Below are 21,740 nucleotides of genomic sequence, written 5' to 3' on the forward strand. Positions count from 1 at the left end.
GAATGGCTGCATTGAGGGATGGAGGGGGACGAAGAAAAGGAAGATGGGAGGGGAGGGGGGTGAAGCCAAAGGTAAAGAGATGGAGGCATGGAAAGAGAAGGGAAAGGAAACATCCGGGAAGGAGAAAGTTCAACCCCAACTTCCCTCTAGTGACCTAACAAATTACTCAAAAACTTTAGGTGCTGCATTGACAAATCATAGAGGGCATAAAAACTGAATCCTGCAGAATAAAAAAGGCAGCAGCCTCTTTTAGACGGGCTCAGATAATCAGACTTTCCTTTTGGTTTGAACTCAATGGAGGAGGCCTTTTAACATAAAAGAGCAGCAGCAACAATAACTACACAGAGATAACAGACTCGTCCTCGCCCTCTGTTCAACGGCCCTGAATGATTGATAACAATAGTCTATTGTATGTACCTTTGTCTAGACAGCAACACCACAGAATTACTGACTTGATGAGACATAACTTTTCTTGAAAAGAGAAAAGAAAAATGTTTCTGTCACTCACCCAGCTGGTTCCACCTCCTTGTCCTTTGGCAAACAGCAACGTGGATCCTTGGAGGACTGTCCAGGAAGAAGTCCAGTTCTTCCTGCAACAGATAGTTGATAAAAACTCTTGAGTGTGGAAAGTAAATGTATAGTTTTCTGTGTGTTTGTTCAGCAATAGAGCAGGTTATAATTTGAGTCTGAGCTACCAAAAACAGTCAAGTACTGAAAGCTGCATCAAATGCCTGGTCAGACTCTTACTGTTCATTTATTCTTTGATGACATATTTGAATAATTTAATAATTTGGACAAAGTTCTTGTACATTTCTTTGTGTTAAGATGTAACATTTATGCATTTGAGAAGTTAACTGTATTTACAACAAAGAATAATTTGGTATCCGTCCTGAAACTTTAGGATCACACTGGCACAGCGACTAAAGGCTGCACAACTGTACTCAAGAGTGTATCTGTGAAATTTAAAAAACATCCCTCTAAATGGTCGTTAATGCTAAAGAAAATCTATTAATTTTGATAAAGAATAAACCAAGTGTTTATAACTGGAACCAAAATGAGGATGTTTAAAAAAGTACTAAACGATTAAAATGAGCTTCAAGCAAAACTAACGTCCACGTGACGCAGGATTATTACACTGGACTAGAGTTAACTAAAGCGTCAGAGCTACTCACCGTACTTTCTTGCCGTTCTCAGTGATTTTTGTCACATTCAGAACCCCACACTTTTCAGACGGCTGGAGAGAAAAAAAACAAGCATTAAAGCAGCATCATTTTACAGACACATCCATCACACAAACTATGACTGACAACCACTGCAGGATCACAGAGGAGAAAGCTGCTGTCAAAACTACATATTGGTAAACAATAAGCATGTGTCAATCAATTGTAAAACACCGCCACCGCAAAAAATACACCGCCACCAGAACAATTGCAGCTTTAAGTTTGGAGGAAAAACAGACTGTTGTCATTATTCCCGCTCAGGAAAGGCAAGAGACTAAACATGAGAGAGAGCGAGAGAGAGTGTAAAGAGACATCAGAGTAAAACACATGAGAAAAGGCTTTGGATTCTTGGCAAAGCTCCTGCAGCATTGAGCCAGTGATCTGTTGCCTTTTCAGATTAAGAAGCAAAGTTTTGGGAAACAGAACCAGGAGCAAACCCCAAAAATATTTTAATGTCTATTGACTACAAAAAGTGTATAATTTAAACAAACCCAAGCAATACGCCTAAGGACCTATTAGCACAGTGTTTCTACACAGGTTCAAGTTCAAATTTTCTTGCTGCAGCTTTGTTGTCTGCTGTAACTCTCGACTTTCCTCTAATTATTTCCACATTTTCCAGACCTGTGGAGGAACCCTGCAGTGAGCTGCAACATGTGCCACTGCTCACAATCTCAGAACAAGTTAAACTCCTGCAGGCTGAGGCGAGGTGAGGAGGCGAGGTTATAGCAGGGGTGAGTACTAACAGAGGCGGGGGGCTTGGGAGACGAAGGGCAGGAGTCAGAGTCAGGAGAGGGGGGCTTGGGGCTCAGAGGAGCATCCTAGTGAGGAGACAGGGATGAAGAGAAAAAAAAAAACACTGTCATATGGGATAACAACAGAAGGTTAATGAGAAGATGATGTGAGGTTAAGAAGATGGCAATTAGCGGTGAGATTATAATGCATAAGGTGTGTCAAGTACCTGCATGATGACCAGGAGGCACGAAAGAATTATCAATTAGATGTGGATATAAGTAGAATATTTCCCAGAATGCTCATGCACCTACAAACTTTTTCATTTTTAGTATCATGAGTATTATTTGAAAATAAATCATTTTTGTGGTCAAACACTTGAAAGTTTAAGCTCATTAAGTTAATAATTGACTTTTTGACTGAATTTCTTAGTGAAATGATTTAAATGAACTCAACTCAATCAACTCAGTGAATCATGTGAGATAAAAGATGATTTTGACCTGGAGACAGTAATGTAATTAGTGCTGCTGTTGTGTGATTATATTCATGCAAGCTGATTGTCTGCTTGGATTTAAGGGACAAGGCTCTGATTAGTTGGTCCGACAGACTACTGACTTTGTGTTTGTACGGGTGTAGGCGGGTGGAGAATGCGCGGAAACGCCTTTTTTTTGACAGCCGCTGCAAAGAAACAAGTCTACAACTGAAACTCTGCACTGACCAACGAACACAACAGAGAACAGCTGCACCTGCAACAAACTAATTCTGTGAAATAGGAATCATTAAGCACAACTGGCAGGTGGATTGTAAAATGTACTTTTTGGTGTTTTTTTTTGTTTGTTTTTTTTGCTAGTAGAGAAATAAAGTATTGAACAGTGGACCAGTCTTTAGTCTGTGCTTTGCAGATTTGGGTGTCAGACCTTGTCATTGGGCTCTTGGACATAGGCGCTGTGTCTCCATTTGGTTAGGACGATGGGCTCCATGTGTTTCCTGTCCAGACTGCGACTTTTTGGAGCATCTCCGGACGGCTGTGGAGGGGAGAGGTTGTACTGGCGGGAGGGAACGAGGAATCATACGGCATCAATATACAATACTTTTAATTTTACAAAATGAGAATTTTCACACATGGCTTTTTACCGGAATATGGCAAGTATCCATTCTCACTTAAAACTGATCAAGTGTGCCTTATCCTTGCCTATGTTTGCACAATGTTACAATTAAAAATTCATCTGAAAAGTTCCCATTAATAGACATTTGTGGACTAATGTTACATATTTACACGACTTTCTGCAAAAAGTGACAAATCACACTAGAGCAGCTTCATCTTCAGAATAATGCATTTCAGTGCTAAAACTAATTCAACTAACTTAGCACTTTGATTCTTTAAAAAAAACTGTCAACAACTGATAATCAGTTAATCATTTCAGTAATTTATCAAGCAAAAATACCAAAAATTCACATTTTTGCGCTAAACAACTAATAGATAAATGAGGAAATAACTGATTTATTCGGTGGTTCGGTCCCCGGCTCCTCCAGTCTGTGTGTCAAAGTATCCTTGGGCAAGATACTGAACCCCACTTTGCCCCTGATGGCTGTTCCGTCGGTGTATGAATGTGTGAGTGAATGGGTGAATGTCGCAAGTATTGTAAAGCGCTTTGAGGGGTCAGTAAGACTAGAAAAGCGCTATATAAGTGCAAGTCCTTTTATCATAATTTATGAAAACAATCATTAGTTGCAGCCCCTCTGATCTCACCTCCCATTGTAACACAGCCAGGTTGATAACGGAGCATGAGTATATAGATTTCACACCATATTATCTCTGAGTACAGTCAGTCCAGTCACTTTGAGCATTTCCTTTCATCTGTCTGATAAACTGTAAGGACTGCTACAGAGTCTTACCTTTGGCAGCTCCCACTCTGACCTGGAGCCGTCTGCACTGTAGTAATAAGGCCTGCCCTGGTCATCCACGTGTTTTAACCACTGGTGTGCGAGAGCCGTGGCAGCGCCACGCTACAGCACACACACACACACACACACCACACACACACACAGCACACACACACCACACGACAACACACACCACACACACACACACACACACACACACACACACACACACACACACACACACACACACACACGCCACATGTAAATTATGTCACTTTAATTTGAATTTATTCAATAAATCCATTTCTGTGGACATGCCTCTGTAATTATTCTGATTAAAACTATTTCTAGATAATGAGGAAATTGCTTTGCCTTGTGAGAGAAAATGAACAGTTCAGTATTTACATCCTTTCTCTCGTAGGGGTGAGTAGTCACTCTCATGCTGTGGTGTTACAACCTGGCCTAGTCAGTGTGGAGATAACATTTCCGTTCCGCAATACAGGTAGAAAATCACCATAAATCAACCCAAAATCCATTCCCCCATGCATCCCCAGAAACCACCACAGTAAAGAGACAGCAGATCAGCCCTGTGCAGTCGGTACCTTCTCGTTAGTATAGTCGCTGACGTACAACGTGTGGCCGTGCTCGTCCATCTCCTCCGACCAACCACGCGGCGGCGAGCCATACTGACTGTCTGACTGGCTAGAGTAGGTACTGAAGCAGTTGTCCTCCGACGACAGAGGCTGAAGTCGACCAATGGAGAGCGAGAGGAATGGAAGGAAAGACGGCGAGAGCGAGAGAGGAGTGGTCTACCATTAGAATAAAAATGAAAGAGAGACAAAAGAGAGGGAATCTTTCACCATGGAGTTACAGAGGAGAAAAGACAGACATGCGCCCACAACCAATAAATCATGAGAAACTGTCCGACAGTTTAACACAGCACAGACAAAACCAGAAAACCCATCAGAGTAAAACAATCACCACTGTTCATGCTTCTTTTTGGATGTTATGTTATGGTGTAAATCTAGAGGTGGCTGCTGCAGTGACGGTAGCAGCTTTTCACCTGTAGGTGGCAGTGTGGTACAGCCATTTAAAGAAGCAGAGGCTGACTCAAAATCAGAGATGACTTCCAAATTATTCAGGCTGGTTATGTCAGAGAGAGAGAGAGAGAGAGAGAGAGAGAGAGAGAGAGTGTGTGTGTGTGTGTGTGTGTGTGTGTGAGAGAGTGTGTGCGTGTGTGTGTGTGTGTGTGTGTGTGTGTGTGTGTGTGTGTGAGAGTGTGTGAGAGAGTGTGTAAGAGAGAGTGTGAGAGTGTGTGTGTGTGTGTGTGAGAGTGTGTGCGTGTGTATGTGCGCGTGTGTGCGTGTGAGAGAGAGAGAGAGAGAGAGAGAGAGAGAGAGAGTTGACCACAAATATAATCAGTTACATTGTCATAATAGTCAGTGTTTACATGTGAATCTTCCAAATGAAAGAAGTCTGCATGTGGTTTTTTTTAATCACAGTTTTTCAAGAACGAATTATTCTGGTGTTGATGTCTAATAAAGCTGCATGTCAGGAAGAAAACTAAACAAAACATTGAGTTCTCCCATCACAACCGGTCATCGCCAAAAGAACAATTATGCAGACGTCTCACTCTGTCTACATGCACACCGTTGTTAATCATGAGGAAGACACAATGTGAAATGACTTCTGGCTTTTATGCTGTGTTGTTATCTATTTGATATCTAATAATATTCAGTAATTAATGTCTCTGACTCATTATGCTTTAACACTGTCTGAGTGTATGCAAGTGTGTGTGTGAGTTATTGTAAATTCTACTCTTGTGAAAACCAGTTTGAGCTCAGAGAGATGACATTTTTGCAAAGCCAGGTCATTTTGGCCAACCCTCACCTGTTCATCTGTTTTGTACATGGAAATACTTTCAGTTTTTCAGTTGTCTAATCCACACTTTCTATTGGATTGCCTATCTATTTTAAGTATTTTTTCCTCTTTTTTCACATTTTTATTCTTTTTTCATTTATATTCTATGGATCTTGACATACAGTGAATTGTTTATCTCATGTTTAGTATGTTTTTGTTTATGACTGATGTAATGATGTAATTGTCTCAGGTGTTGATGATTTGGCTCCTTTTTGTCTGGTGGTTGTTGACTGTGGGTCTAATATTCGCATTGTGAATTTGGTGCCTGATGAAGGTCTATGCCCGAAGCATTGCACAATATCTTTATTTAACTCCCGACAGTGTGGAGGAATTCAACTGTGTCTTCTGCTTAATAAAGGTGCTGAAAAAAAAACAAGTTTCTGAATTAAGTAAGATTAAATTTGAGGTTTTATTTTATAATACGGGTTAATGGCTGATAGACAGATCCTCTCAAAATAGCTGCTCAGACAGTCTGAAAACAATGAGATCCTTGTTTCAGATGTTCACAGATGAGACTTTCTGAAAGTGATAGACAGTCACATCTGCTTTCTGCAGTGACTGAGCAAATGTTCACGTGTGAAATGACAAAGACCCGAGCTTCGTAAACTCATTTCTCAAATTCTTATATCCTCCTCTGCTGTTGTTCACATATTTATGAGCTGACTGGATTGTATCTGTGTTTGCAGTCACAGAGAGGAGGTTGGCTTTCAGTGAAGAAACGTCAATCAGGACCAAAACTTTAACAACTTCGCCAATAGGACTCTCCCTACACCTCTACTCCATGTTTAAAAAAACATCACAAGGCCACAAAAGAATGTGGCTACCTGTGTGTTACCTGTAAATGCCATGTTTTCTATTTCTGTAGCTTCTACCTGCGACCTCTTGTTGCATTTTGAAACCCCTCCCCCTCATTTTGATGACTGGTTTCTTGCCTCAACTTTAAGGGTACCTTTAACGGTAGTCTGCTTTTTCAGCCTAACTGCTTTTTATATACTGGTAATAGGCTTCCTGGCAATCCAGGCATCCAATCAACCACCTGTTTGATACACAATTATTGTTTTGCTTTGATTGATCATTGTTACAAAAAGCAATTGTGACGTGTGATTATTATTGCTTTTATAAGAAGCAACTGGCACTTTTTCATTTAGGACTCAGAGTTTTGTCATAGGAAGTTCTTTTTAAAGATTGATTTAAAGTAATGTGTTTACATGTGTGTGTGTGTGTGTTTCTTTGAACTCTTTATACAGTGCATGATCTGTACCTCAGAGCTCTCTCCTGCACTGTGGTTTTCTCCTCTGGAGTTCCCGGTGCTGGCGTCCCTGGCTCGGGGCGGCTTCCAGGTCCTCTCCTGGGTGGAGCGGTTGTAGTAGAAGTGCCTGCCATTCTGGTCTTTGTAGGTCTCCCAGTCGCCCAGCGTGTGGAGGGGGGAGCCGGAGGGCAGAGGGGGCAGGTTGGTCTGGGTGATCTTCAGCTCCTGGAGGTTGGTGTAGACAGGCGACTCGGAGCGGCCCTGGCCTGACGAAGACACAGTCTGTTGGAGGGACACAGAGAGAAAAAGAGAAAGAGAGAGAGAGAGAGGTAGACCTGTGAGTCATCAGTGAGTCTGTTATATAATCAGGGAAAAGCTCCTGGACAGCATGATGTAAGAAATTCACAGCTTTCAGAGTGTAAATCAACAGCTGCACATGCAAGCTGGTGGACACTTCATCAAAAATACCTTTAAACACCTTCAGTGCTTCCATCTCAACACCCCCTCACTGCTAATGCCATGTTCCTGTTGAGCTCCACATGTACTCAATCACAGAGTCTTTTTTGTGTCTGTGCTGAGCAGCAAGCAGCATTGGAAAGTAAAAGAAATGACTGTGAAATGTCTGTCGTTGAAGCTGACAGCCAGTGTTGACCACAGAGGAGCAGACTGAACCCACGAGGAGGAGGACAAGGGAAGTAAGCGCAGTTGTTATATAACTGAGAGTGGCAGGGACCCATGTCAGGTAGAAATAAGGAAGTAAAACTGGCACACAAGATGCATCCTGAACATCTGGACAGTTTGTCCAGGCTCATCCTTACAGCCCTGGAACTGTGGAAATGTGTAAATATGGATCATTTTTGTACAATTTCAATAGAGGCCCGAGTATATTATTAGAATATTGGGGTATCAAAATGGCAGTTATGTGGATGCCTATTCGTTTTCACAAACAAAAAAGACCCATCCCAAAATAAATTCCCTACACTTCTACAGATAGGAAGGTCCACAAATAATGGTTATCATCATTATCAATTAACCTGCCAAATATTTTGATATCTTGATTAATTGGTCTATAGAATAAATAAACATCTTCAAACATATGATCATATTTGAGAAAATGGAACCATCAGAGGTTTGGCATTCAATCAATCAACTGATTATGATCATAAAATCATCATGTTCATTTTCTGCCAATTGACTACTTGATTGAATGATAATAATTTCATCTCTAATTTGGCATTGACCATTTTGATAAACAAAATATTTTCAAAATTAAACCCTTCATTGCAGATTTATAACAACTATTTGTTCATTGTTACTCTTTGAAAGGATCGACTTGAATCCTGGACTTGTCAAATTAGATTTTTATTTCTGTTCAGACAGTATGGACTGACACTGACAGACCTGTCAGATCACGAGGAAAAACATGAATTATGTTTCAGGTCCTGTTAATTTATGACCTGCAAATCAGGTCTCTGGGCAAAACAAAACCTCTGACAAGTTACTGAAACACTGCAGAAATTTTCCTGTTAAACAGGATGGGAAACCTGACCAACCACAACCCAAATGTTTTTATCCGTTACTGGTAAGATGAGAGTCGACTGTACAGTCACTTAGTCAGGTGACCAAACATGATTTTAAAAAAATGTAAGTTAATAAAGAGGGAAATAAGCCATTGACTGCAGGTTAATAAATTACAACCCTGTTGACAAGTGAACAAAAAGTGAGTTGAACAACATTTCCACTGCTGTAGAGCAGCCAGAATGCTGCCTCTAATGACAGAGTATCCTTCTTCAAAACCTGGACGCATGACTGATCCAGTCAATGGGCGGCTTGTCATGATTATTTCAAGCTGGTATTACAAAGGCTGCACAGCGACTGGGCAAAGAGAGTCATAAATAATGCCGGTGCCCCGAGGCCTCCTAACATTGGCTCTGTGATGTTTTTATTGCACAGGGATCAATAGGGATGAAATATGCAGTAGCCGAGCAAACAGCTGGAGGTACCCAGGAGAATCCAATATTCAGCGGACTAGAGGAAGCCCAAGAAGTCTGCTGTTACAGAACCACAGCATGACAAAATCACAAAATTAAGGTGGTGAGTGCATATATAATACATAATGTATATATCTTCTACCACTAGAGAGGCTAGCATTTGACAGAAAGGCACACTGGTTGGAAAGCCCAGAGGAAAACTTGCCATTGAGGAAAGTCAGACTTCCAAAGTAAAAGACTGCTTTTACCACTCTGCAGTGCTAATGTGCAAACCTGCAAGATGCAGCTCAAAAAGTTAACTTGTGCTCAGTAATAAAAATATATCAAACATTACCTCTGGTGGTGAGCAACTTGTAAACACATCATCCTTTTCAGGCATTGAGAATGCTCTGAGGAAACTTCTCCTCCAGCGGATCAGTGCCATCGTCCCTGCTTGATATTTAGAGTTTGAGTCGTCAGTCTCTTTTAATGCATGCAGCGTACAACCCTGGTGACACTGGTCTGTGGTCTTCCTGTATAATACTGAGTGAACATGTGATACCATGCATGAATCTGTCAAAGGGGAAGTCCATATAGTCAATCAAATCTTAAAAAGCCAGTTGGGTTCTATAACACTTGTGTGCCAGCTACAAAACCACATTTTCCTCCCAAGTCTGCTCTGAAATGTAACATCACTCAAGTGGCGGGAAGCTCAATAAACAGGAAGCTTTATACTGCTTTGCTGGCAGACAGATATCGGACATCCTCAAATGGATTCTTAAAACTGATTTCAAGTCTGAGCGTTACTGTTTGGCTGAGATCATTTTTATTTCATTAGTTTTGGTTTGGGTCACAAGGTTGTAAATCCTTCTCAGCATTGGGATGATGTATAACTCAAACTTAAAAAAAAACACTAAAACTGCTGATGCTCTTCCACAGACTGAAGCAATATGAGCTAAGTCAAATAACAGCTCTCATTATGTAACTAAAGGCTGCACTGCCAGGCTGGCTCATTAATAATGCACAAGTCGTCGCTTAACTCCATTATAGTAGCAGTATATTCCTGAGCAGCTGGTGTGGGACATCTGGTGTGAACAGACTGACCACCTAATCAATACTGAGCTCTAAAACCACCGAGCCACAGTGGGACATTAAGAGGTTGACCTGTTGTGCTGAGGAAGCTGCTCTCTTTGATAGTACACTATGCTTTAAGTAAAGGTTGCCAGGTGGACAAGTGTCACAGTGTACTGCAGCATAGCACAGAGAGGGGAATTGTTTTGGGTGTATGGGGTTACACAAATAAAAGTCCTGTTCATTTTCAACAAAGACAATGTTAGATGACTAACAGTTGGAGCATTTCCGAGGCTTGAATGGACATGAAACTCTCCCGGTTGAATCATTAATGGAGAAGATGAGCAGTATAATATAGTAAATATCCAGTTGATTGCGAAAAAGTCAAAATGTACATAAAACCGAGTCAAGTCGTGATCCTTTCAGTACAAAACGTCCAATCCCTGCGCTTAAAATTCTGCTGCTTCCACCAATAACAATGACCTAAAGCTAAAGATTAGCCTTTGTTGAAGTCCAATAAAATTCTGCTGTTTAACCCAGTTCACTTTTAGATCCTGGGTCAATTTTGACAAATTCAGCAAATATGGTGTGATGTTTGTTCCTAACTGCAACAATAAAACATCTTAAACTTGCCACTGCTTTGATTTGTGCCTATGACTGGCTGCAGATAGCTCATTCAAATCACAGTGTTTACATCTGTGGGCCATCACAATGTGACAAAAAAATTACAAAAACATGGGACGTTTTAGTAAAAAAAAAAAAAAAGGCAATCAGATAAACCTACAGTACCTCCAGTAGTGTTTAATTATCTAGGAAAGTACTTTGAGGATTTCATTAATTAAAAACTTTGATTTTTTACTATAGAAAAGGATAAAAATGCTTCTTGAACCAGCAGTTGTTTAAATTTGTATGGAGATAAACAGCCAACAGTGTTTATACTGGTGACTCTTGCAAACATGCAAAATAAATATACAGAAGGACATCTGACAATAACCTCCCCTTTAAGGAGGAAACAGGCCACGAGCTGGAGAACTCAAACTGAACTGATGGTTACACAATCTGACCATCGCAACACTGACCAGTGAAGCCTCAGTCACACCAGTGGCTAACTGTAACCACAACACCTACTGTACAGTCTACTGACAGAGGCTCTGAGCCTGAGGTCACGCTGGACTGCAGCAGCCAATTAACCCTTCTGATTGCAGCTCAGCAAACTCTTAATTTCCTATTTCAGGCCAGAACAGGGGTTAATGGGTAGAGAATGGAAAGGGCCTGAGAATGACACTGCCAATTCTTGATAGAAGACGCGCATAGTCTTATCTGCACCGCCTGCAGCTCTGCGGTGGAAGAATAATCGGCCGGTCCAGTGTTCTTCAGCCAGAGATAAACCACATCAGAGCCAGAGAGAAACAGCAATAGAAAGAAAAGGGAGAAGATTTGGGACTTTAAGGCAGTGAACACATCATAGCTAATATTAGACAGAAATGGCTGCAGATGTTTAAGCATCAGTTTATATTTAGACTAGACAGGTGGGAGATTCAAAATGCTGCGGTCACTCTAAAATAGCTCAGGGTTGCTTTTCAAAAGTTAACACAAGGTTAAGTCTGCTGGCTCCTTCCCAGGTTTTGTTTCAGTTGTGGTTTCATTGGTTTGTTTCGGTGGTTATGGATCATTTGATTCAACGCTCTTGACTTCAGGTTGTTTATTTTGTCTGACCAGCAGTTAAAACACAAAAATATCCTCTATATTGTTTTGAGACAGAGAAAAATGTAGCAAATCTCTTTCCTTAAGAGAAGTACACGTTTCATAGTTCTGCTACAAAATAAACTAGTATTCAATGAATCAATCACTAGAATTGTATCCAGCTTCTCAAATGTGAATATTTTAGGTTTTTCTTTGTCATAAGTGATAGTTAACTGAATATCTTTGGGTTTGGGACCACTGGTTGGACAAAACAAGATTTATTTATAACTTCCCACATCCCAAAGTGATGTCTTTAAATGAAAGACATCACTTTGGGATGTGGAACGTTATAAATAGCATTTTTTGCTCTTTTTTAACATTTTATAGAAAAATTATTAATTGAAAAATTGAGGAAATAATCTGGAGATTAATCGGCAATCAAAATAATAATTAATGGTATTTTATTGATTAGATGTTTAATCAAAAAAAAAAAAAACGTAAAACAAACAAAAAGATTTGTTGCAGCATCATGCGTCTATTTCAAAGTCACAGTCAATATGATTAAGCTGTTGGGCCTTCCCCTGATTAAAACTAATCATCGCAGGATATGACTGTAAGTGGAGGCAGAGCTCTATAATGGCAGTTTTTTCAACAGCAGAAACAGCAAAGAGAAGATCATAGGTGAGCAGGGAGACAGGCAGCAGCGTCCTTTAGAACGCAGCCTGACAAAGTTTGTGAAGTCTTAGAGGGACGGGCCAGTGTTGAAGCAGGAGGAGGAGGAGGAGGGGCTCCACATGTTCACCTCCTCACTCCTCCCCTTTTCTGTTTGACACAGATGAACCTGCTCTGCTGCATACCGCAGGGATCTGGGCCAAGCAAACACAAAACATTTGCAATTGTAAATATACACACACTGGAGAACTTGCCAACCTTTAAGGTGCGTGGGTTTCATATACACAAATGTGCAAGTTTTCACGTGTACAGATATGTCAAATAAACTCCTACTTCTCTTTTACTTTCTTGTCCATTCAGTCTTTAAGTTTCACCGCGACAAAGTGCTTCCACTCCAGAGCTGTATGTGTTTATATTGTGGAGCCTCCACCTGTCACGGCTGTGGTCAGCCACTACATTGCATAACGGAAGTAGGAAATGTTTCTTAATATTTCCCTCTTTGGCTAAAACTCAAATGTCGCTGACGAAGGCAGAAATTCAGACTTTTCCCTTGACAAGGCTTGATCTTGCTTTGATGAGTCAGCAAGAAGCCACACTGAGTCACTTTTTTAATTAACTTTGGATCTGGACAACACTGCTGCAAAATAATAAATTAGATCCTTGGGGAAGGTAGTCTAATGTACATCCACTTTAAATGTAACCAAAGACAGCTATCATAACTTTGGCAGCTTTGTTGAGCCACTTTTAGCATAATGGACGCCAAGAAATACCAACTAGACCTGCAACAATTAGTCATTTGATTGAGTAGCCAATTGACAGAAAAGCTACTATTTTGATAATCAAATTCATTATCAATATCCTTTTTCAGCAATAATGTCAAATATTTGCAGCTTCCAGCTTCTCAAATATGAGGATTTGATGCTTTTCTTTGTCACACATGATAATGAACTGAATATCTTTGGATTAGGGACTGCTGACCAGACAAAACAAAACATTTGACAACATTTAATGTCATTTTATAGACAATCGATTAATCAGTTACTTGAAAAAATAATCAGCAGATAAATCAATAATAAAACAATTGTTAGTTGCAGCCCTACAAGTAACTGACTTCAATTAAATTCATCTTTAAGATTCATACCGTAACATGTATTTAAAGTAATTTTGAGTGAATTTATGTCAGATGTGAAGTTCCTTCCTAAAGGTGCTCCACTAACAGGTGGATGTAGGACAAACGACAAGTGAAACCAGTCATGAGGCGTGACAGCGCCTGATCGAAACAGGAAGAAAGGAGGTTATACTAGAGAGGAGGAGCGGTGCACATGGAAAGGGATCAGGCTGTCAGTCCTGATAAGATTAAATCACATACAACACACTAAAAGCCTGAAAGGTAATGAGGTGAATCACACGAAAGGGTCATTTTGTTGGCATTTTCTGTATGATTTCTATATTTTGATTGGCTACTTCCTGATATGCAAGTTTTTATTTATGACTTCAGTTTATCCGTGTGAATTTTGTCAATTTCCCCCAAATATATTTTTGTCTTTAGGTACAGTGCAGGACTGGGTAAATAAGAGGGAGGGAAAAAGAAACTTGGAACTGAAAATAAATGTTCAGTTTACTGAGAATTAACCAGGAAGAGAGAAAGACTAAACACAAACATGATTCAGGACTGAAAAAAAAAAAAAAGATCCTGAAAAGCCTGAACCATATAAAACTCACATCCACTGCAGCCTGGTGGGTCTGAGGTCTGAGGTAAATCTCAGTAAATCTGACTGAAATGAATAACAGGGAAGAAAAGCAAACCACCAACAAGCACGCTGCAAGTCAACACAAAAAGCTCTTTAAACAGTGGCACCACCCAAGGCAATTACGCAACTGCTGTGTAATTACATTTGAACAGGAGAAAACAGTAGACAATGCAATGCAGCGAAAACACACGGTGAGTTTGTGCTCTGATTGACCTTTTGAAGCTGAAGTCAGAAAGCTTCCAACATGCCGCACATATTTAAATAAGGAAACCAACTAACCATCAACAAAGCTGCTAAAACATCCATTTGTTGACACATTCCTTCACAGCACAGACAGTGACAAAGACAGGCATCACAAAATGAGTAGATGCTTTTTAATTATGCAGTAAAGGAGAAAAGAAAAGAATAACAGAGACAAAAACGAGGAACAAGAAGAAAAAGCCTCAGGAACTGTTTAGTTTATCTTCTGTGCTTGAAATAACTTATGATATACTGTTTATTACCAACAGCTAAGGGCGTTTAAAATCAGGAAATAAATCTGACATGATTTGTTTGTACTTATTTTTTAATAAGTGATGAAATTCCCATCACTGTTGGATATAACTGAGTTATGAGAGGCCAAAATAATGTCTTCAAATTGCTTGTTTCATCGGATCAACAGTTCATAACTCAAAGTTATTTAATATAGAATAATAAAAAACAGAGAAAAACAGCAAGTCTTGACATTTGAGAGGCTGGAACCAGTGAATATTTGTCTTTTCTTGCTTGGTAAATTGCTAACTAACAATATTCAATTGTCTTTTCTGTCAATCAAGGAAGCTGATTAATCAACTCATCATTTCAGCACTAAGTAGATTTATGTTTACCAGTGTGTAGAGACTGTCAGACTGTAGAGAGACTGTCTGGGTGTTTGGTACAGTAACATAACATCTTGTGACAGTTTGATCTACATATGTAATAATATCTGTTTGAAGTGCATTTATGAAATGAAAAAAAGGTTCTTTGTGGGACAAGAGGGTCTACACAGTTACAGATCAGAGAGAAGTGAAGTACACTGCCCTCTTTTACATAATCCTGGCTGAGTGCAGCAGCACTGAAGTCTGTCAGAGAAGGAGGTCCACAGAGGAATCCTGATCTTGTTCTGAATCTAACTCTGATCTACTCGTGTCTCTACACGAGCTGCAAATGGGTCAAATGCAAGGAGCAGCAGGAGGGAGAGAAAGCAATGGAGGAAGTGATGGAGGAAAAAGCTGTATGAAGACGTTCATGGAGGAAATCACCGTCTATGCTACAAAACGTGTGCAACATATTGAAAAACACCCTCCTAATATCACACGGTGAAATTTACTTCATATAAGATTTGGTTATGTGCCACTGAGAAACAGTGATTCAAATTCTGATGAAGCCTGGTCTGGTTGTGTCTAGAAATCACATAAATGAGAAGAAAAATACATAACTGATCTAAACTACAGCTGGAGTCCCATTCTCTCGTTTTTAATCGTCTATAAGCACAATTCTTTTGGAGATAACCCCAATAAACTGAGCAGCTCACAGTACTTTATCACTATACTGTTACAATAATTTACCATGCTGGAGCTCTGTGTGTGTTTTAATGGCCATTCAGCCAAAAACAGGCCTGGGAAGTTGTTGGGGGGTTTTCAGGTACTGTTGTGACTAGTGATGTCATGACAGTCAATACTTTGAAACCAAGTCAATGCCAAAACTCTCAAAACTTAATGGCACTTGATTTTTTTTTTTTAATGGTACTATTGGCACTGAAGGTAGCGTAGGTGTCATAGGTATGAGAGATGTGATTCTTTTGGGACTGCAAAACACAATACACAATAACAACATATGTAACAGGGTGAAGTGGTCTCAGGGTGAAGTGGTCTCAGGTGAAGTGGTCTGACAGCAAGTGTGGGAGCACTGCTCCCACACCAAGGGTTGTGTGTATGTCAAGGTAACAAACTGGAACTGAGAATCATGGAATTTGAATGGTACTGGCACCCACTATAGATACATCCCTTCTTGAGACAACTGAGTGCAATCAAGGAAGTTCAGCTGGAATAATGAATCCATTTGTTTGAAGAAAACACTGCACAGTGATTTTTCATACTATGACAAAGGATTTTACTGATCTGGAAAGTTGTTTAAAAATGTACCATTCATGCTGTAATCTACCTGAATGTGCCTTATTGCTTCTGCAATAATCTGCAGCCCGTTGTTAGATGACGTTGAGGCAGAAGTTGAGCCAGGTTCAACTTTTTTTGCTGGAGCCTTCTGTGTAAGAAATCATTTAAATGAATGAGGGTCATTTATGGTTTGTTGGTCTGATGTCCCTAAATAATGGGACAAACTAAACTGAATAAGAATTTCATGCCCACCACTATCATTTCAAAACAATATGTAAAATCCCCTACACTGTATGATTCTCTGTGGGGACTGTATACAGTTAACTCGATTGCGTGACTAAATGTACACAACTACGCAAGCAAGAGTGACACGGAGAGTAAAAAGTGATTAGTGTTGGCAATGCTCAAATGTTGGAGTAATTGAATTTTTCCAGATGTGTGTGTTTGTGTGTGTTTAGATTAGAGAGTGTATGACCATATGCTTGTGAGTCTGGGACAGCAGCTGTCTGGATGCTGCTCTGCCCTCACCACAGGGGACGAGAGGTATTCCCTGCAGGCTGGGACATGATGCCTGAGACCACTTCACCCTTTAATGAATCCAGGAAAGTCTCATTTGCCAAACAGCACTCTCGACCTTCAGACACCTTACAGACATTTATAACCAGAGACACTTAAAAACAAGTGCGGAGAAAGGGACTCAGTGTAGCTCGATGACATTATTTTCACTCTCCAGCCTTAAGCTTTGTCCGCAGCCACGCAAGCTTTTTTTTTAATTAAATTTTTTTAAATAAAGTCTAAAAATGGCCTGTATGATATTCTCAGAGTCACAGAGCAGTAAGGCAGCTGACAGCCTTGACCAAATGATTAATCCTCTTATTCCATCTACCTGACTGGTCACAGCTAATGACGCTAATTCTCCAGCATGGTGGTTTTGCCGGGGGCTGGAAGGGTCTGCTAAGGACAGCTGGCATATATACATATATATGTGTGTGTGTGTGTGTGTGTGTGTGTGTAGGATTATGTAAGAGGGTAGCAGGGGGACAGGTAGGGTCACTGCTCAGGACACATAATGTAATGGGATATGACTCAGGAAGATGCAGGCTGTGTGTGGCTTGCCCCTTCCAACTTGGGCTCTGTGGAGGATTTAATGTTGTTATCTAATGCACAAACACTGTGCTATAAATCCCTGTTGCCAGGTAGAAAATGGATCTTTAAAAAGGAGCTATTTGTAAGTTTTGTTATTGCTACATAGCCAACGTTAGCATAAGCATCTGTTCAATTCAACATCAAACTCCTTTACTCACCAAGAGTTGTCTCCAGTTTTACTTCTATTTCTATCACTTCTTTTCTTCTACTGACATTAGCATGCTAACTTCCTTATCCTGACCCTGTTGGCCCATCTCACCACTTTCTGATACAGAGTCACTGTAGCGTCCAGACTGCCCTGAAGAAGTAGCACTGCTCAGAGAATGTATTATAACCTGTTGTCTTGTAAAAGTAACAATGGCTGAAGCTCTTGTCAAGACTGGTAAGTAAAGAGCTGTTAGTGCTAATGTTGGCTATGTAGAAATAGCGAAACTTACACATAGCTGCTTTAAAATGGCAAATTTTTCAATGGTTGAGAAAAGATACACTTTCTTAAAAGCCCAAAATGAACAAATTATATTCTTCAGTAAAAGTAAAAACAACAAAATCATCTTAAATGGAGAGACTAAGTTTTTCACTTTCACAATAGAGAAGCCCAAGACTGAGCTGAGATGAGCCGATCTGCTGCCCAGTAGTTGTATCTCTTAGACATAAATGGCTGACCACATCACAACAGGCTTTCAGACACTATCTAAATCACCACTGATGGATGTTTACATCTAGACAGCTGTTATCTTAATCCAGCTCTGTTGAGCCAACACAGCTGAGGAGGATAAAGATATGAAGCAGAGATATAGAGAGTCTTCATATCTGTCCTGTCCTGTTAATGCCAGTCTCAACATCTTCCCACAGGCTCATACATCAGTTATTGGAATCTGTTTTAGACTGTGCAATACCATACGTATTACACAGAGAGCGTTATGAAAACCTTACTGAGAAACACCTTATTGATCTTGGGATGGTGTGGCTCAGCACACAGGCTCTTTTTCAGAAGTTCCCTGTTTTACATTCATGAAGTTAGAAACTATCAGACCTGCGGGAGGTTCAGTTTGCAGCTGAGAAACTTCCTTAGAGCGGCTGGGTGTTAAATGCCTTGCTCAAGAGCCGTGGGCTCAGTCTCAGCAAATGATATTTTTATTTATGTTCAACCCAGATTTATCCCAGCTGGTCCAGGGATTTGAACCGGTGACCCTCACTACTCTACAGCTGCTCTCCAGCATCTGGGATTGAGCCAGAAAGCTGACCTACAAATCCAAAGGAGTCGTAACTGTGTGAGCAGAGAAACTGAAAAGAAAAAGAAGAAGACATTGATCTCCTGCTCTGACTGAAGAACTGTTTTTGCAACAGAGAGCAATTATGGGATGAACTTTTGGAGGAGTCACAAAATAAATCTGAGGGGCTACAAGGTCCTTAATGAGAGGAAAGGAGAAGGACAAAAACATCAAAATTAAACATCGAATATTGGCAAAGGAATATCTCTTGATTCATTTTCTAGATAAGTTGGTCAAAAGTTCATCAACATATACAACCTGTTTGGGTAGGTACTGTCATAATGGGTCACAAGCTGAAAAAATGGGACTGTGTGTTAATGTATGTATAACTTTCAGTAGTGATATGCTATCCCTCTAAAATGAATGGCCTACTTATGAAAAAAAAATGCATTTTCTTCTTTTTCTTCTGTCAAGATACACTTTCACAGTCAAAGTGACAAATATGAAAATGTGATGGACAAAGAAAATAGAGGGAGTCAGAGAAGTAAACAAAAAGAAACACAACAACATTTACTTCTCAGCAGCAGTGAATGTCTACAGAACAGCTCACACAGCATGCCACACATTTCCCACTGAAGTGGAAATATGAAACTGTTGGTAAGAGTGCTGAGGAAACAGAAAGAAAACACCTGCAGCCTGATGCACCTGTCCACCTGCAAAAAATACTACACTCACTGGTTCTTGATCTTTTCTCAAGTAAAAGCGCCAAATATTTGTCGTCTCCAGCTTCTCAAATTTGAGTTTTTGCTGTTTTTCTATGTTTCACACACATCATAAATAAATTGTTGTTCGTAAATTCTTTAGGTGCAGCTCTAATCAATATATAGGACCAGTGCAGCTATCCCCATGACCTCTGAAACTTACCTCAGAAGTTAGATGTGTGTGAATACCAACTGTAGATCGTTCCCCCCTAAAAAAGATAAACTTCTGAGGTACTGACAGGCTTTTGAAAGCAAAAAGTAATGAATTCTCTGCCTGATACCATTTAACCTTTGTTTTTGGAATTTGAAACACCAGACCTCTGATTTGTTGAAAACGATGATACAGATGGCTGCATATGTGGGTGTGCGTGTTTGTGTGTGTATGTTCCAGTGTGTTGTAATCCCTCTGCGGCAGGCAGGCAGGGCACAGTCAGTTCATTTCCCATTCAGCGGCACATTAAGAGAACACAAGCGGGCTTGGTTTCCACTGGAGTCTATGAACAACAGGTTACTTTTCTAACCAGACACTGACTTCTTATACAAGTACCATCAGTTTTCAAACCCATCAGCTCCATACAGCCACTGTTAAAACTCGCACTAAATTTGGATGGAGACTCTGCTAGTGTCTTGATTAGATAATTGCATTTTGATACAACTTGGGGACATCAAAGTCACTTATTTTTAAATGGCTTTCAGGATTAAGACAGGTGAATTTGATCACAACTGTTGTCTGTAAACACAAGTGAAAATTCTGTCATGCAAGCTTTACAGCTCCCTTTCTATGAACAAAACTCAATTTAAGTTCATCAGCCTTTGCACTGACCAAAACATGATGTTACATCCAGCTGAATTCATTCAACCAGATTAGTGACCAAGACAAAATGAATTAATTCTACTTTTATTCTACAAATCTTAATTGGCTGCTCAAAGAAGCTGAAAAAAACCCCCAAAAAAACAGGCGACTGAGGGGCTGAAAACGTTAGTTTCCTCTTGTCAGATCACATTACAGCAGACACAGCTTCACTGTTGCGCAGCCTGACCCAGCTGGATCCAGTGAATGAGTTAAGACCAAGCCCAGCGGCGAGGAACAGGACTGAGTGTTATTCCTTCGAACACAGACATGGGTCCTTTAAGGCCATCAGTCCAAATGTGTGTGATGTTCGTTCATGGGCATGAATGAGGCTAGCTGCCCATTAACCCAGAGAACAAGGTAACAACACAGCCATGATGCTCTGAAGTTCAGCCCAGTGTAACTGACTGAGATAAAAGGAGACTAAGTGGGGAGCAGTAATTATCTAAGTGGACTTTATTTTTCCAAAAATACCACACCGCCTTGAGGGAGGCCACCGGCTGAAACAAAGTCTGTCAAGAAATGTCTTAAGACACATTTTGTGAACTTAAATGGTCGCCGCTGTGCTGCTTTCTGAGCCGTGCCTCCTTCAGAATGACATAATGACAACGGGAACCAACTCGGCTGAATAAAAACTTGGTAATGCTTCATTTTACAGGTCTGCAATTTCCTAGGTAGTTTACCAGAAATAAGTTTGTAATTTAGTACTACAAAAGGGACAATAATTCTGTTTTTGAAAGCTCAAGTTAAATAAAATTAATTTATATTAATATTAAATATAAATACTATTGGAAATTCTTGTGAAACATATGTGAAATCTGTATTTTCACATCTCTGGGTTACACTAGCACTTAAATAGAAATGATTCATTGAGAAAGTAACAACTGAAAAGTTTTTCTATTTTCCATATACTGTAATTAGAACCAAATGACAGTGGTCTTTCCAAGAAATTTCTAGAAGATAACGGACCTGTAAATTAAAAGAAATAGTCCACTGACAGGAAGTGGGTTATTAGAAATAATTGACAGGCAGAAACTCCACAGCTCCTACACACAAAACAGTGACCAAGATCCAAAAAAAATAAAAACTCTGAGTGACCTTTTATTTGGGCAATATGCAACTTCCTCCCTCTAAAGTATAACTCTAATGTGACCAACCTCCTTTTTTGTTTGCAAAGTCACACGGTGTGCCCATTATTTCCAAAGTCTGTTACTGCAGCACCTGACTTCCTTTTGCTTTGAGCCTTTTGGTCTACAGCCTGAGTAAACAAAACAGTAGGTTTGTAAAATCACAATCAACACAGAAGGTTGAAAATGACACATGGAGCTTTACAGTTTACAAACAGCAAGCCAAGGCTAATCTCTGCTGTTCGAGCCTGGTTACTCCCACACATTTGCATATAGAAAGCACATTAGCGGAAGACAATCTGCTGCCTCTATCAAGAGTTTTAAGGGACCTCTGTTTCCCTTTGTCTGTTTGGTTCACTACTTT

General features: G+C 40.1%; 1 protein-coding gene across 6 annotated transcripts in view; it reads right to left on the minus strand.

The window, feature by feature from the left end:
* Window positions 1–21,740, minus strand: part of LOC111233935 (rho GTPase-activating protein 12-like) — a 58,330-nt gene that overhangs the window by 7,992 nt on the left and 28,598 nt on the right. For 2 of the 6 annotated variants that reach the window (XM_022761860.1, XM_022761859.1), the window contains exons 3-8: window positions 7,015–7,284; window positions 4,436–4,642; window positions 3,846–3,926; window positions 2,867–2,995; window positions 1,173–1,234; window positions 509–590 (exon numbers count right to left, since the gene is read on the minus strand). In XM_022761860.1, the coding sequence (XP_022617581.1) occupies window positions 509–590; window positions 1,173–1,234; window positions 2,867–2,995; window positions 3,846–3,926; window positions 4,436–4,642; window positions 7,015–7,284 (831 nt within the window). Of the gene's footprint in view, window positions 1–508; window positions 591–1,172; window positions 1,235–1,963; window positions 2,039–2,564; window positions 2,628–2,866; window positions 2,996–3,845; window positions 3,927–4,435; window positions 4,643–7,014; window positions 7,285–21,740 lie in introns of all 6 variants that reach the window. The other 4 variants (XM_022761863.1, XM_022761861.1, XM_022761865.1 and 1 more) reach the window with 3 other exon arrangements.

This window comes from Seriola dumerili, unplaced genomic scaffold (genome assembly GCF_002260705.1).
Source record: "Seriola dumerili isolate Sdu_G_001 unplaced genomic scaffold, Sdu_1.0 BDQW01000432.1, whole genome shotgun sequence".
NCBI lineage: Eukaryota > Metazoa > Chordata > Actinopteri > Carangiformes > Carangidae > Seriola > Seriola dumerili.